At 41.5% G+C, this 14,101-nt stretch overlaps 1 protein-coding gene across 8 annotated transcripts in view; it reads left to right on the top strand.

The window, feature by feature from the left end:
* Positions 1-1,608: 1,608 nt before the first annotated feature.
* The window catches only part of BCL11B (BAF chromatin remodeling complex subunit BCL11B), a 171,113-nt gene continuing 158,620 nt past the window's right edge, over positions 1,609-14,101 (top strand). For 2 of the 8 annotated variants that reach the window (XM_039339727.1, XM_039339729.1), the window contains exon 1: positions 2,585-3,594. In XM_039339727.1, the coding sequence (XP_039195661.1) occupies positions 3,537-3,594 (58 nt within the window). In that variant the 5' untranslated portion in view covers positions 2,585-3,536. Of the gene's footprint in view, positions 1,765-1,871; positions 2,565-2,584; positions 3,595-14,101 lie in introns of those variants that run through there. The other 6 variants (XM_039339721.1, XM_039339725.1, XM_039339722.1 and 3 more) reach the window with 5 other exon arrangements.

The raw sequence follows: 14,101 nt of genomic DNA on the forward strand, positions 1-14,101 counted from the left end.
TGAATCTGGCCAATGAATGAAGTTCAGCCAGATCTCTCTCTCCTGGCAACCCGCTGTCTGTTAAGACTGATTCACGCATAAGTTTGCAAGTTTGCGTAAGTTAATGACCGTCTTCCCAACGCTTTCACCCATACTGATGAATGGGTGGAGAGCGGAATCTTAAAACTGCCTGGAAGGGATAATTTCTCTTGCAACGGTAGCTCTGAATTACAAAGAAACATCATTTTTCGCACCAGTTAGTCCCAGACCAAATTCAGGCTGGAGTCCACCACAAGTTGGCTTAAATTTAGTGCTGAACATAGCCAAGAGGGAATATTTCCCAGGTGAAGCATGGGGGCGAAAGAAAGGGGCCTGTTTGTTCTCGGTTGTTTGGGAGGGATGGCGGTGATAACAGTCAAAAGTGTCAGGTAAGAAAGACCACCTGAGGAAAAATAGATTCGACTGCTGCCTTTTGGTGTACGACACGTTAACCCCTTTATGTCGTATTTGAGAGTGAGTTCAGGAGTTTCATCAGTTCAGTCCGCCATCCACAACTTCCATGAGCGCAGTTAGTCGCAACTCTCGCGGCGATCTTGGCCTGTTTTCAAGTGCCATGAGCGACGGCAACGTAGCACCATTAAGGCGCTGCAAGGCGTGCTGAGTGGCAGGGCCCGGGTGGGCTGCATTTTTTTAGAAGAACCAATGAAATCGCGCGAGCTCGGAGATGGCGGGATCCCTTGCACGGGGTACACTTCGCGACACTTCCGCGGCACCCCAGAGGCTTTTCTGTTGAGTAGGCCACTGGATAATAGTTCCAGGAACTCTTATAAGAGAGTTTGCCATATATTTTGCTCAATGGATGTCTGCTATTACGTCTTGTTTAGTCAGGAGTGAAAGGCTGTATCTAGCAGTCATCTATATTTATTTAGTGACTCTCCGTTCAGACGACTATTCAGGCTAACGGGTGAGTCTGGAGTGACCCAGAACGTGGGCAAAATTGCCGAGCTGGGCTGCAGTCAAGTAATAGGTGCCTTAACTCCCGCTTCATATTTCAAGTGAAAATACGAACTGTACAAGTGGAGTTTCGGTCACTTTTAATGCTGTATGGGGAACCTGGGAGACACAGCAGCAGAATGGATTTCGGGTGTAAAGGTCTTACTGAATATACTTTCTGGAGTTTGTGCTTAGCTGCATTTGATGACACCGGCTGGCTTAGCAGCCCAGCCCAGAATGGGGGCTCGGCTGAGATGGACGCATGACACCCTCGGGGAATCGAGGAGCCGTGCGTCCTATCATGCCCCCCCCCCGCGCTCCAAGTTCACTCCCACGCGGTGGAAAGGAAGCAATCATTTTGACCAGGCAACCCCGCTACCTGGTGCTTTTACTCCGAACATCTGAATAGCAGGAATCTTTTAAAAGTGCTTTATTTGCAGACACCTGGTGAATGCCGGCTCCTTGATCAAAGCTGGAATGTTTCCAATGGGGTGGGGGCTCTGCAAAGACACCCATTAGCCTAAGCGACCGTCTGCATTGAGGGTTAGGTAGAATCCCAGGCCTGCAGGCTAGAGGAGGAAGTTGAAGGCGATGGCAAAGCGCGTCTGTCCCGCTGCCAAGAAACTACCCAGCTCTGGCTGTGGAAGCGCCAGGAGTCAGGTTCGGGAGGAGAGAGTCTCCCTTTGGCTTTAACCTGGCTTGCAAGCCCTCTCGCTTAGGTCAACGCCGCTTCCAGTCTGGACTAGCAGAGCCCCCGGGAGTCTTACTGGGATCCTTCTTCACGTAAAAGTGGTGAGGCGCCTGGGAGAAAGTGAGAGAAGGGCGTGCGTGTGTGCGTGTCTCCCTCCGCAATCGCGATTCACATAGAGAAGGGGGTGGGAGAGAAATATCTCTTTCCCCACGCAGATATTTGTGTTATTGTAAAAACTGTTGGAAATACACAGCGAAGGTGTTCTTGAGCAGAGTCGAGCTGCTACTGCCGCCGCCAGTCTGCGTGCAGGGAAGAGAGCGAGGGAGCGTGTAGTTGAAAAGGGGAAGTGAATGAATCTCTTTGAGGCCAAGATCCAGCCGCCTGGAAGCTCTCCGAGCAGGTGGATCGAGCAAGGACAGGATGGATTCCGCGGACCTCGGGCGCTGGCTTCAAGCCTCATTCCGGCTGGTTCTCCGGGTTGAGCCGATCGCAGCCACCTCCAACTCTTTCCTTCCCCTTTGCTTTTCCGGAGCCAGCCTGCTTGGCTCGACTAACCCCTTTACCTACACCCTGCTTCCCCTGGGAGACGGCCGTCCCATTTGGGCCTCCTGCCAGCGGGCGGCGGCGGCGGCGGCGAGGATGGCCCGGGTCCTTGTCACCTCCTCCCTCTTCCTAAGACCTGCGAGACCTTTGCTGCTGCTTTTTCGTAACCGGAGCGGGCACGTTTTGGGGAAAAAAATATCTCTTCCCGTCTTCTGGATTGCTCCCCCTTTTTATTTTCCCCCTGAATCTCGTTTTGGCTGTGGCTGTGCGGAAGGCAACCTTGGCTAAGCAACCGGAGCCGCGCGTGTGCTGGGAGTGTGTTTGGGGGTGGTTCCCCCCCCTCTTGTTCTCTTGCAGGGTACAATGTTAAAAAGCCACCGCTAGTCGCCCCCAGTGCTCCTACTCTCTAGGTCTTTTTTGTCTCTAGTGCAGATTAAACGTCACGTCCGCACTTGAACTTGAATTTTATCCCATTGTACGGAGGCAGACCCAGCCATAGAGAGATTGAGCGCTCCCAGGGAACCAGGACTCCGCCATCTTCACATTGCAATATATCTCCTAGTAATAGCCAGCACTCACCCAGAAGCACTGGGGGGCTTCCTTCCTATCAAGACCTTGTGCCAAGCGAGGGGCGGGGGGGAAGCACTGGTAAAAGTAGTGCGAGCAAAGCAAAAAGCAAAAAAGCAAAAAAAAAAAAAACCTCAAACAGTAGCACTTGAACTGGCAAAGAGGAGACACAGTTTGGCTATCCCTTTAAAAAAAGCAAAGCAAAAAAGAATTCTAATTAACTCAGCAAGGGTATTTTTGGTTGCATTTTTCTCTGCGTGTGGGCAAATACCAATTTTTCTACTTTTGTGCGAGCATGTATGCATTTAATTCAATTTTCATATCTTTTTCTTTTTTGTTTTTTTTTTAAAGAAAACCCTCCTGATGGAAGAAGTGCACTTTGCTTTTTTTCCCCCCTTCTTTTTCTTCTAACCACTCTGGAAAAATAAATGTCAGCGCTTGGTGAAGTTCAAGAAAAGATCTGGAAGCTGTGGAAAAGGAAAACAAAAACCAAACAACCCAAAAGACAGTTGTCTTATGAAAATAAAATCTAAGCCTCCCTCACTTCATTTATGATGTTTGTTTAATTGGACGAAGAACCTCATCCTGAGAACGTCAAGGGGGGAAAGTGCTTCTCTCTTTCGAATTCTTTATTTTCTTTTTAAAAGAAGAAATCCGTCAAGAAGAGCATAGAAGAAGAGGAGAAGACGACCGCTCCCCCCTCCTCCGCTCCCCCCTACCTAAGTCCAGCTCTCCGGGCGATGACCGTGTAAATGCCAGGGCAATGTCCCGTCGCAAGCAGGGGAACCCGCAGCACTTATCACAAAGGGAAATTATCACGCGTAAGTTATGCCTCGCGAGGAACCGACTCGGAAAGAGGAATGTATGTCGGGAGAAGCGAAGGAGGGGGGGGGGGGCTCGAATCTGGATGCGATTTGGGTGTCTTACGCGAAACTGGACGGAGGATTGCAGTGGTGCTGGAGGGTGGGAGAAAGTGAAGGGCTTTGGAGAGTTAGGGAAGAAGGAAGGGGACTCTGGCCACGGCGGGGATGCCTGGCAGGCTAGAGGGACGTATGTGTGCTGGGGGGGGGCTGGCAGAACGAAGCGAAAGAGGTGTGTATGCCTGGAGCCGAGCGAGGAGAAAGTTTGAGGGGAATTTGTAGGCAGACGGGCGGGAGCAAGAAAGAAGAAGGCCAAGGAGCCGGCCGAGAGGGGGAAGCGAACTGGGGATGGCGGGGAAGGAGTGAGGGGTGCACTACAGGAGCTTGAAAGGAGAGGCGAGGCGGCTCCAAAGTTGGCCGCGAGTGGAAGGCAGCGGCTGGCGGGGAAGGTGGCTGGAGCGCGACAGGGAGATCCGTAATGAGAACCACATGGAGGGAACGTTTGAGCCGGGGATGAAGCGGCGAGGCCGGCGTGGGGAGCTGGGAGAGGGGGAGGCGGAGCGTGGCAGGCGAGGTGGGGGGAGATCCAGTGATTGGGGCTGCTTCGCCCCCCCCCATTAGGGAAGCCCCTCTCGGTAATGGAGATAGGACCGGACATGGTGGGGAGGGATGGCGGCGACGGACAGGTAGTCGGGCGGGCTCGGAGTCTTTGGATCGATTTCTCCCTCGATGAGATCCGGCAGCCTGGCGCAAAGCGTAGGGTGGTTTTGGGCGTGTGGCGAGAGCCCAGGCGAGGACGGGAGGGGGGGGGGGAAGCAGATGTATGTGCGCGAGGGGGGAGTGTGGGAATTTTTTGGTGGGACCTCACAAAGTAATGGCAGCACCATTTTGCAAAACGCAGCGCGCGCCAGCAGCAAGCAGCGAAGTCCTGTGAAAAGCGCGCCACTTTCTAATCCTGCAAGAGCAAGGTGCTGCTGAGATTCTAACGTGACCCAAAATAGTTCAAGCAGATGAGGATGGAATGGGGGTGGCCAAGGGATGTAGAATGAGGTACTCCACACGTCGGAGGCAAGAAGGGGAGGGGGGAAATCCAGGACTTGGTTGTCTGGAGTCGTGGGGGGTCTGGAGCTAAGGGGTCAGTGTGTCTCGGTTTCAGCTTCTTGTTGCAAAATCTACTGGACTGTTAATTAAAAAGACAGCAGCAACCAGCCTTTTATTTTGCATTTCTTCTTATCTTTCTTTGCTGTCCCGAATACTTTGAAATGCAATAGACACCAAATACTGTTGCAAGTGCCTTGAGGATTTGCAAAACAGCATTGCTTTTTTTCTGCTTTCTCTCCTGGCATTAAAAAAAAAAAACAATAGCTAGGTGCAACATAAAGTAACTGGCCAAGAAACATCTGGAGTAGCATTCCGGGACGGGGGAGGGGGGGGAATAGGATATTGCAGAGAAGAAAAAGGAGCGAAATCAGAACCAAAAGAAAGGCAAGCAGACACTGCAAGGAACAGCTCCTTTGCACGCCCGGGCTGCCGCGAGAGCAGCCGCTGCTTCTGGGAGCTGGGCGAAGCAACGGAAGGAGGCGCGCGTCTGGGCGAGACCCGTAGAGAGGCTGAGTGGAAGAGATGGGGGGAGGGGGGGAGCCAGGAAAGAATAGAATATGTATGTTAGATTTCTCCAAATTTAAATGAACATAAATGCAAACACGGTCCTGCGTCTCCCCTCCCCCCGAGAATCTAGGACATCTGCCAGCAGCATTTGGTGACAGCGGTCGCTCTCGGTCTTTCCTTTGTTACAGCTGATAAAAATGATACTTGTAAGAATACATCGGAATTATATTGATTGGAGAACGAAGGCGCTCGACCCGGGATGGCATTTGGCTCGTGAATGTTATTTTTTTTCGCCCCCTCCCCCAACTACTTCATTTTTTTTCTCCTTCCCCCTCTCCCGCCCTCATTCTTGCATTCCCCCCCTGCTTTTTACTACTGAGCTGCAGCACCGAGGAAGATGCGTTTGGTATCGGCGTTTAAATTGATTTTGAGCGGGGAGTGGATGGCTGGTTTTAAAGTGGATTTAAAACCAAAACTCAGGCAAAACCTGTCATACCTTTTGAGCAAACTCTAATTCCCCCCCCCCCCGAAGAAAAATCCTAGCCAGTTTGTGAAATTCCCAAAGGGAAGGAAGAGGACTCTTGTTTTTTCCCCCAAATTATTCCAAGGAAGTCTTCTGTTTTCTGAGCGGCTAGCAGGTGGACTTTCATTTTTGATAGTGAAGGGGGGGGGGAGAGAAAAAAGCATCACAGATGTTGGTACCAGGAGAAGTTACAGACACAGTGCACACATTTTGGGAAGAACTTTGAATCTGGCTTGATTTGGGAATTTCATTTTCTCTATTGTGAGAACCAACCTTCCTTACTTTTGAGATTGATACCAAGGTTTGCTGGAAAGATTCCCCCAAATGTCTCTGTACTTGTGGCTTAAGATTTATGGTGATGCTAAAAAGTCTTCAGGTACTCGAGTTTTTCCTCAGGTTTCCCATTCCACCTTTCAGGTGGAAGGGCTTAACAAGGGTCCTGAGATAGGGCTACTTGAAGTAGGCTGCAGAAAGCAAAATCAGGGAGATAATCTTTTGTCATGGACACAAATGGGGGGGGGGGTGCGCTAATGTGTATGTTTGGGTATGTGAGAAGAGGTGGGGAAGAAAGACAAAAAGACCAAGAAAATGTCACTGTTTCAACTGTCAGAACACAGAGAGTGTTTCACCAAGATCTGGTTGGACCAATTTTCAGGAAGGTATTAATGCATTTTTGAAGAGTAGTCTGATTAAAAAGAAAACAAAAAATGTCATGGAGTTGGGTGGGAAGTACAAACAAGGGTCAAATAAGAAAACCAATTCATATAAAATTCCCCCCCTCCTCCTGTATTTTTTTCCTCAGTGAATATGAGGTGTTCTGAAAACTGCAAGTATCTGAAAGAGGAAGGGTCAACCAGCTTCTTTTCAAGGTGGATGGCTCTGTTAGACAGGCATCCCCCCCCCTTTTCATTGGAGTGCTTTAGATTTTAGTTTCTGGATGCTGAAATGAAGATTCTTACCTTGAATGGTGAGCAGGCAGAAAGGAAAATATTTATGGCCTGAGAGAAAAAAATATTTACAAACTGATACGATAAGCACCACTGAGTTCAGTGGTTCTTAGTCTTAAGTAAGTATGTATAGGATTTGCAATCTTAAGGGAACAATCCAAATGCAGTTCAGGTCAATGGAGGGTTTTGTTGCTATTTTTCAGTGACAGCACTCTGACTTCGTTGTTATGGAATTTTTAATTTATTTGTTTAGATAATTTTCTCTTGATTTCACTGAATTCCTTCTTGATAAATGAATCTCACCTAATCTGTCAGTGAAAGATTAATGAGTTGATGGAGGAAAACTGGTTTGTTTTCTAGTGAAGGATTAATGGGAAAATAAAATGAGTTGCATTTAATTTAGAAAATTAAAATACTGTAGATCTTGAGGAAAATGCAGACAAATGTTTTAGGATTTTTTACAACAGAATTTCTAGTTTAATTGCTAAAATAATAAGATTTGAACAGCACTACTACAGCTTTAAAATGAACTCATAAGTTAGAATGCAATCAAAGAAACCAACCATCAAACTAATTCTCATTGTAATATAGAGCTGAATCTCCCCTAAGACAATCTTTTCAGGGTGGTGTTGTAGGATTGATAGAATCACACACTTGCTTTGCAAAAATAAAATTGTCAGATTTCTAGAATTCTTCTACTCAACAAGTGACTTGCTGGTCTTCCTTTTTGGACCACGCTAATTTGAAAAATGTCATCATGGTCCCAGTAAAAACAAAATATTTTAAAGTTTGTTTTCTGTTTTTATCTTTACTGAAAGGATTTCTTTCATTCAGAAGCAATTGAGAAAACTAACAGACATCCAACCTAAGATTGGTTAAACTCAGGAACCAGCTAGAAATAAATTTGTAGAAATGGTTTCAATTTCTGCATATCTGAGGCTGTGACGTGTATATGCAGCAGATATTATACGCTGAATTTTATTGCTTCTTCCATTGTCCACATCTACCCTGAATTGTACTTCATAAGTTGTACAGGATGTATTTTAGTCAAAATTGCAGACTCTAAGGTATTCTATGAGACCTGTTTTGCTTTAAAACTCTATTTTTCCCCTCTTGATTTTCAGACGTTTTTTAACATTCAGTCTGCCATCTTTAGAAGTCCTTTGAATGATTTAGTTTGTTTAGGAGGAATAAATACACAGAGGAATAAGGAACAGTTTTGCTTTTTGTTGATAGGCAAATATAGGGATTAATTTGTTAGACTTATTTAAGCATTTTAGTAAGAATGGAGATACACATGCACAAGTAGACTAGTTCATTGAAAGCCAGGTTATTGTGTGTCTCTTCTAGTTACATGGATCTGTGAGTTGAAGAAAGGCTGTTCAAAAAATGAATTTTGTCCAGGTAAAGGAGGCCAAATATTTCAGGTCATTGGCTCTAGTTGGTACATTCACCCTCCCTTATCAGAATGAAGTGGGTTTGAAATTTGTTCCATTAGTTTAACTCAACACATACAAAGCTTTTCTTTTCTGTTTTCTATTGAGATTGCTCTGCACTCTCTTGTTTGTTGTTACAAAATACACTCCAAAATAAACTTCCTCGTTTTCAGTTGAAGTCACATTGGTGGTGATCAGTAGCTTGCCTTGACAGCTAGGAGGCGCTCATAGCCTGTCTGATAGAGATTTTGAGTTTCCCAGCATCTGTGAAGGCAAGGCAATAATAGAGAGGAGTCGGGTTTCCATCCTTGCCTACAAAATGTTTTAGGTGTAAAGTTGTGGTATTGATTTTCATGCCGAGATCTGTATAGTACAAGATGAGAGAGATTGCAAGTTAGATAAATCTATTTTCTAAGCAAATTATGACTGATTAAACAACTCTGACAAGATGGATATTTTTTAATTAAAATTAGCTTTTAAAAGTGTCTTTTACTGTTAGTAGCTTGTCATTACTTTCTCAGTTCCAAGTTGCTTGATTAACTAAAGCAAAGAGTAAGTCATTCACAGATTTAGCATATGTACTGGTATATATTTATACACAATGAATAATTTGCCTTTCGTACACATTTTACTTGTGCATGGAACAGGATTATTTTTAAACAATAAAAAAGATCACTGAGATTAAATTGTTAAGAATTACAGAGTGTATTTATATGTCAATATGTACACATTTTCTGAGTAAAATCATAGATGCACATTGTGAGCAACATAAATACCCTGGCCAAACTAAAAACTTTTAAAAGCTGTATGTTTAGTGGTGGGGAAAGGGAATTGTATATCAACTCAGATTTCGACTCAGTTTTGAGCAGATGCTCATGTCTATCACTTCATTAGAACAATAGTAAACAAATTGATATATATTTAATGTTTAAGGTAACCAGATCTTACAAAGACTGCACTAGTCCATAGTATATTTGTTTATAATTGATAACTGCATACTGTTGGATTCATTTGGCACATACATTTTATTCAAGTTACTTTAGAGAAACCATAGTTATCAAATGTATTTGAATATTCCGTGTAGTTTTAATCATCATGACTCTGAATGTTTTGGAGTCATGCAAGTTTATTTTCATTGCTTTACCTTTGTTAGAATAATATATAATGTTAGAATAATATCGAGGTTTTACTTGAAAAAACAGAGATTAACATAAATAGCATAAAAAGTTACTTTGACAGCATGTGAGTATAGAATTGTGCTTGTGATTCAAGAGATTCCCCTGACCAGTTTTGTAGGAATCTTTTGAATACCATCTTGCTGAAATTTATATCATATGAGTTATAAAAAGAGAATCTTGAGATCCAACTTTACCAGAAGAAAGGTTTTGTAGAAGAAGTTTGTTAGGATCGGGTTTTGTTAACTCTTCTGCAAATTTTTCTCTCATATCAGGGCATAATCTATGGGTAGATATTCTCCATTGATGGTGTAAAAGGCCCTATTTGAACTTTCAAAGAGAAATAAAATCAGACAAAAGAGCAGACCTGTCATTTACTATATATGAGAACCCCACAGCTAGACAGGGCCTGCAATTTATTTGATCATTTCTTTACTTTATTTAGTGTTCCCATCCAGTTTCTTGGAAGCATAGAGACAGCAGGCATCTTATTGGACTAACTTGGAAATGAAGTGATGAGAAAGTCTCTTCCCTGTCTAACATCCACTCACATCACCAGAATACATGTAGCCTCTAGAAACCCTCAAATTTTGTCCCTAACAGCTTGCTTCAATCTTTGGATTTTAAAAACTTTTCACAGTAATAAAAGCATCACCAATAATATTCCACACTTGTGAAAATACTTGTTATGCCCAGCCTGTTCTTTTATTTTGTTTCTGAATATCCTCCTTGCCTGCTTTTTTATGTGTATTACTCGGATTTAGTTGAAGTTAAAAGCAGTGGATAAGATTAAGAATATCTGATTTAAGAAAATCATACAGATACATTTTTACTAAGAAGGTCTCACTATATTGGTGAGACCTTAAAATTAAGTTTTCATCAGATTATGTGTTGAGGCGTCATTTGGGTTTGTGTGATTTAAGGATGTCGGAGAAATCACACCCAAAGCAGTTCTAATCTAGACAGATAAAGAGGTAGGGCACAATACATTTGCATTTGTGCAGTTTTAATTTATTTCAGAGATTTTATGTTGAAAAATTATTTGGTTATATAATCTTGAAAAGCATCATTTGGCTTGTGCAAGACTTTAGTGCATTTAGCACAGTTCACAAGAAGTGGGTATATTGTTATGAATATAACTGCATAACGATCTAGGGAAAATGTGCTTAAACAGACTGGGCATTATTGATATGTAAAGAAATCTAGCAGCTATTAAGAGGATACACACTTCTCTTGTTTCTGCTTAATTAGTGTTATAAAATGTCCTTCTCAGCAACATTTGCATTTGTTCTGTTCTTCCACTTTATTTTGGAAAAGTACCCTTTCAGTCAACTAAGTTTCAGCTGTATATTAGGGATTTTGAATTTTTTTTGTTCTTCTATAAGAACATACATTCAAAAATGTAAAAATAAAATTGAAAACAGATAAAAGAAAGATACATTTCTTGCAGCATAGACATACTGGGGAAGAATAATCAGTGGTCACGGGCATAATGCAGGAATATAATTTTCTGGCAAAAGAGGTATTTGGGAGTTTCATTAAGGGTATGACATTCATAAGAAATGGCTTGAAGGTTTCTACAAATATATTTAGTTTTCCATTTGCAACATTTTTGAATGCAGAAAATTTCTTGGAAAGATCTAGTGATTGTTTTGTTAAGTGCTTAAATGCTTATTGGGAATAGTGTGAACTTGTGTAGTACAGTAAGAATGTATTGTAGGAATGTATGTGATTGCACATAAAGTATCACCTCTACTTCATTTCTTTTAATGTCTCTGGAATAATCTGACAAAATTTGTTGAGTGTTACAACACCCAAAACCTCTGTATAACTTGAAAAATAACACAAATAGAATAGGGTGTAAGTAATGACGATGAACTACAATTCTCTTGAAAAAGACCCCACCTTTTGTGGTGGACAGTTAACGAAGATGCTACCTGTTTTCAATCCACTTTGTTTCACTTGTTATCTATATATTGCTATAAATTTATAGTGTAGAAACTCTGTTCTACTATAGCCAAAAAGTACAACAATTCTTTGGATGGACACTCTCTCCCCATTCATATATTCGGTTTTAACTAAAACAAATCCATTTACACAGGCACAAAGGAAGTTTTTTATCACAATCATATCATCTCAGTTCCTGATTTATTTGTAAAGATTTACGGCTTTTATGGTCTGTACAAGGACCTATGTATTTTAGCCTCTCAATTGTAATAGATCTTTTTTTTCTTCCTTCTGCATCTTGAATAGCTAGTTCATTTAGCAAAATATGCAGATATTCATGTAGGTTTTATTTAAATTAGGGAAGCAGGGTCATTTTTCAAGAAAGAAATTGAGAAAAGCAGACCACGATAACACCAAGTGTTCCAGAAGTTGATATAACCTATTGTTCTATACAATTATAACCACCACTTTGCAAGTTTTTAAGTGGTCACTATGAGACTTTGATTCTGTTGGAATAATTAAACTTGTACTATAATAATTTTATTTCTTATCCTCCCCATTCCAAATCAAACTTATGACTGGGTTAACTTGTTCTCTTAAGCCAAAGGGAAGTTCTGCAAAATGTGTTCAGAAAAGGGTTTAGAAACTCATAGCCGTGTGAGTGCCATTTGCATAAATTAATTCCAAATGAGCAATTCCAAGCAGTTTAAGCAATTCTGCTTTAAAAAATTCTGGTTAATGCTTATTCCTCCATAGTAATTGGAAATCATTCACATCTAGAGCTTGATCAGTAGTTTTGCAAAGCAGCCCAGTATAAATATGTGTATATACTGTATGTGCCTACCAAGGCAGTCTCCTATCTTTGAGTCCTAAACAGAACTCCAACTGCTTCTCCTTGTCTTAGTAATAGTGTCAGTGATCAAGACTGAAGGACAAGCGGGTTATGGAAATCTTCCCAAAAGCTGCCTTGTACATGTCATTTTAAAAAGTAGATTTCAGATGTTTTGTATTTCATTTCTACCAAATGTGAATACTTTAAGAAGGTGGAACAGAACTATTCATTTTATATATGTATACCATTCATATTTGTAAAGCCTGCCAACCAACAAAGATAGGCAAATTACATCTATATGCCTGGCCATATCTACATCTGAAACTTATCTGTATCGAAAGGATTGTTGTAGTCCAACTTAATTAACATTGCATAAAATGTTTCCGAGTTGCAATTTTATACTCATTTAGTAGGAATTCACCTTGCTTTGTGGCTCTTGTTTCTGAGCAGAAATATACTCTTACACCTCTTACAAGTAGATTTATGGGACTCTATGAGTTTGCTGACTTGCAAATTGTGGTTGTGATGAGCCATTTTACATCATCAGATTAGTTTTGTTTTATTCACCCTTTATATTGGTCTTCAGGAAATGCCATTTCTCTTCTTTTCTTTTATGCTGATTTTATAAGGAAACCAATATGCAGGTATATGAAAAAAGTATATGGTAACTTTTTCTCCTAAAGGGAAAACAAAATGTGTAGACTGTTACAGTGACAAAGTTTAGATTGAGACTAATCTGCAAACAAAATTACAAATAATTGGGATGATTAGCAGATAATGTTTTCCATGAATTGAGGATATTTATTTTAGCATCTTCAGAATCTTTACTGAGTGACTAATCCAGGTTTTTATGTGCCACTGTATAATTCTAATAGGTGTATAGGCATAGTGGTACGCTTATGCACCCATTAACAGTTTAAATGAGAGTTTATGAGCAGAAGCTCAAGATGAAAGCAATTTTCTTGGTGGATGTCTGGGCATAGTTTTCAAATCAAAGCTTCTAATTTTTTCATGTTATCAAAATCCTCAAATTCTAGGTGCTGTGCCTAGGAAAATGCGGGAGTGCATAGAGTTCCTTTGAGGGGAAAAATATGGAGCTTGTTGGATATTCCTCTGAAATTAGGATTTCTCTGTAGAGCGGTGCAGCTGGCAAATGCTGCTTGATTCATCAATACATCATTACAAAGAGCAGCCAGATATAGTTAATCTACAGTCTGCTCATCTGGGTCCGCAGAGATTTACATTGTAACCAACATTACGATACCTATGATGCTTGTAGCAACTGCTTAACACCTAAGCAGCACGTAGTATCAGCAACATTTCTATTGGCTTCTGGCTCTGAGAAAGTTGTGATGTTGCACGACTTGATGTTCTTATCGGTAAGCATGGAAGAGAGAGCATTATTATTCGCCATTAATTTTTAAAGAAGAGCAGAATGATGGATTCTTTTAAGAATTCCTAAAAACCCATTATTCAGCTCCATCTTTTTAACTATAAAAAGTAAGTATTTTTCTTTTCTCCACTATAAGTGATAAGATTAGAAAAAAAGAGGATTAAATGTTCAACTATTTCCCCTCTCCTTTAAAAAGTTTACATTCTGCAAAAAAAATAATAAAGTACTTTGAAACAAAATCTGATTTCAAGAGAGCTCTTTGCAAATTACATTTTAAGAATAAAAATATGACCACACAGATGTGAGCACATAGTTACATTGTGAAATAACTGACTGTTGTCTGATGACTGCATAGAGGCAGACTTGGTTTTGTTTTTGCACAATGTGTCAATTGGTACAGGAAGTCATCATCCACCAAAAGGGGTTCTTTTGCTGTTTTCATGAAAAGTATGGAGATCGTAAAAACAGGCAAATAGATTTAGCACACATTTTTACTCATAACAGCAAACAGTGTGGCATGCATATTATGCATGCAGCATTATTAATTTACTCACTGGCTGTACCAATGCATTTAATTCAGCTATAAATCATAAAAAAAGGAGAAAAA

The sequence above is a fragment of the Crotalus tigris genome, unplaced genomic scaffold (assembly GCF_016545835.1).
Source record: "Crotalus tigris isolate CLP2741 ecotype Arizona unplaced genomic scaffold, ASM1654583v1 scf7180000017737.1785205, whole genome shotgun sequence".
Taxonomy (NCBI): Eukaryota; Metazoa; Chordata; class Lepidosauria; order Squamata; family Viperidae; genus Crotalus; species Crotalus tigris.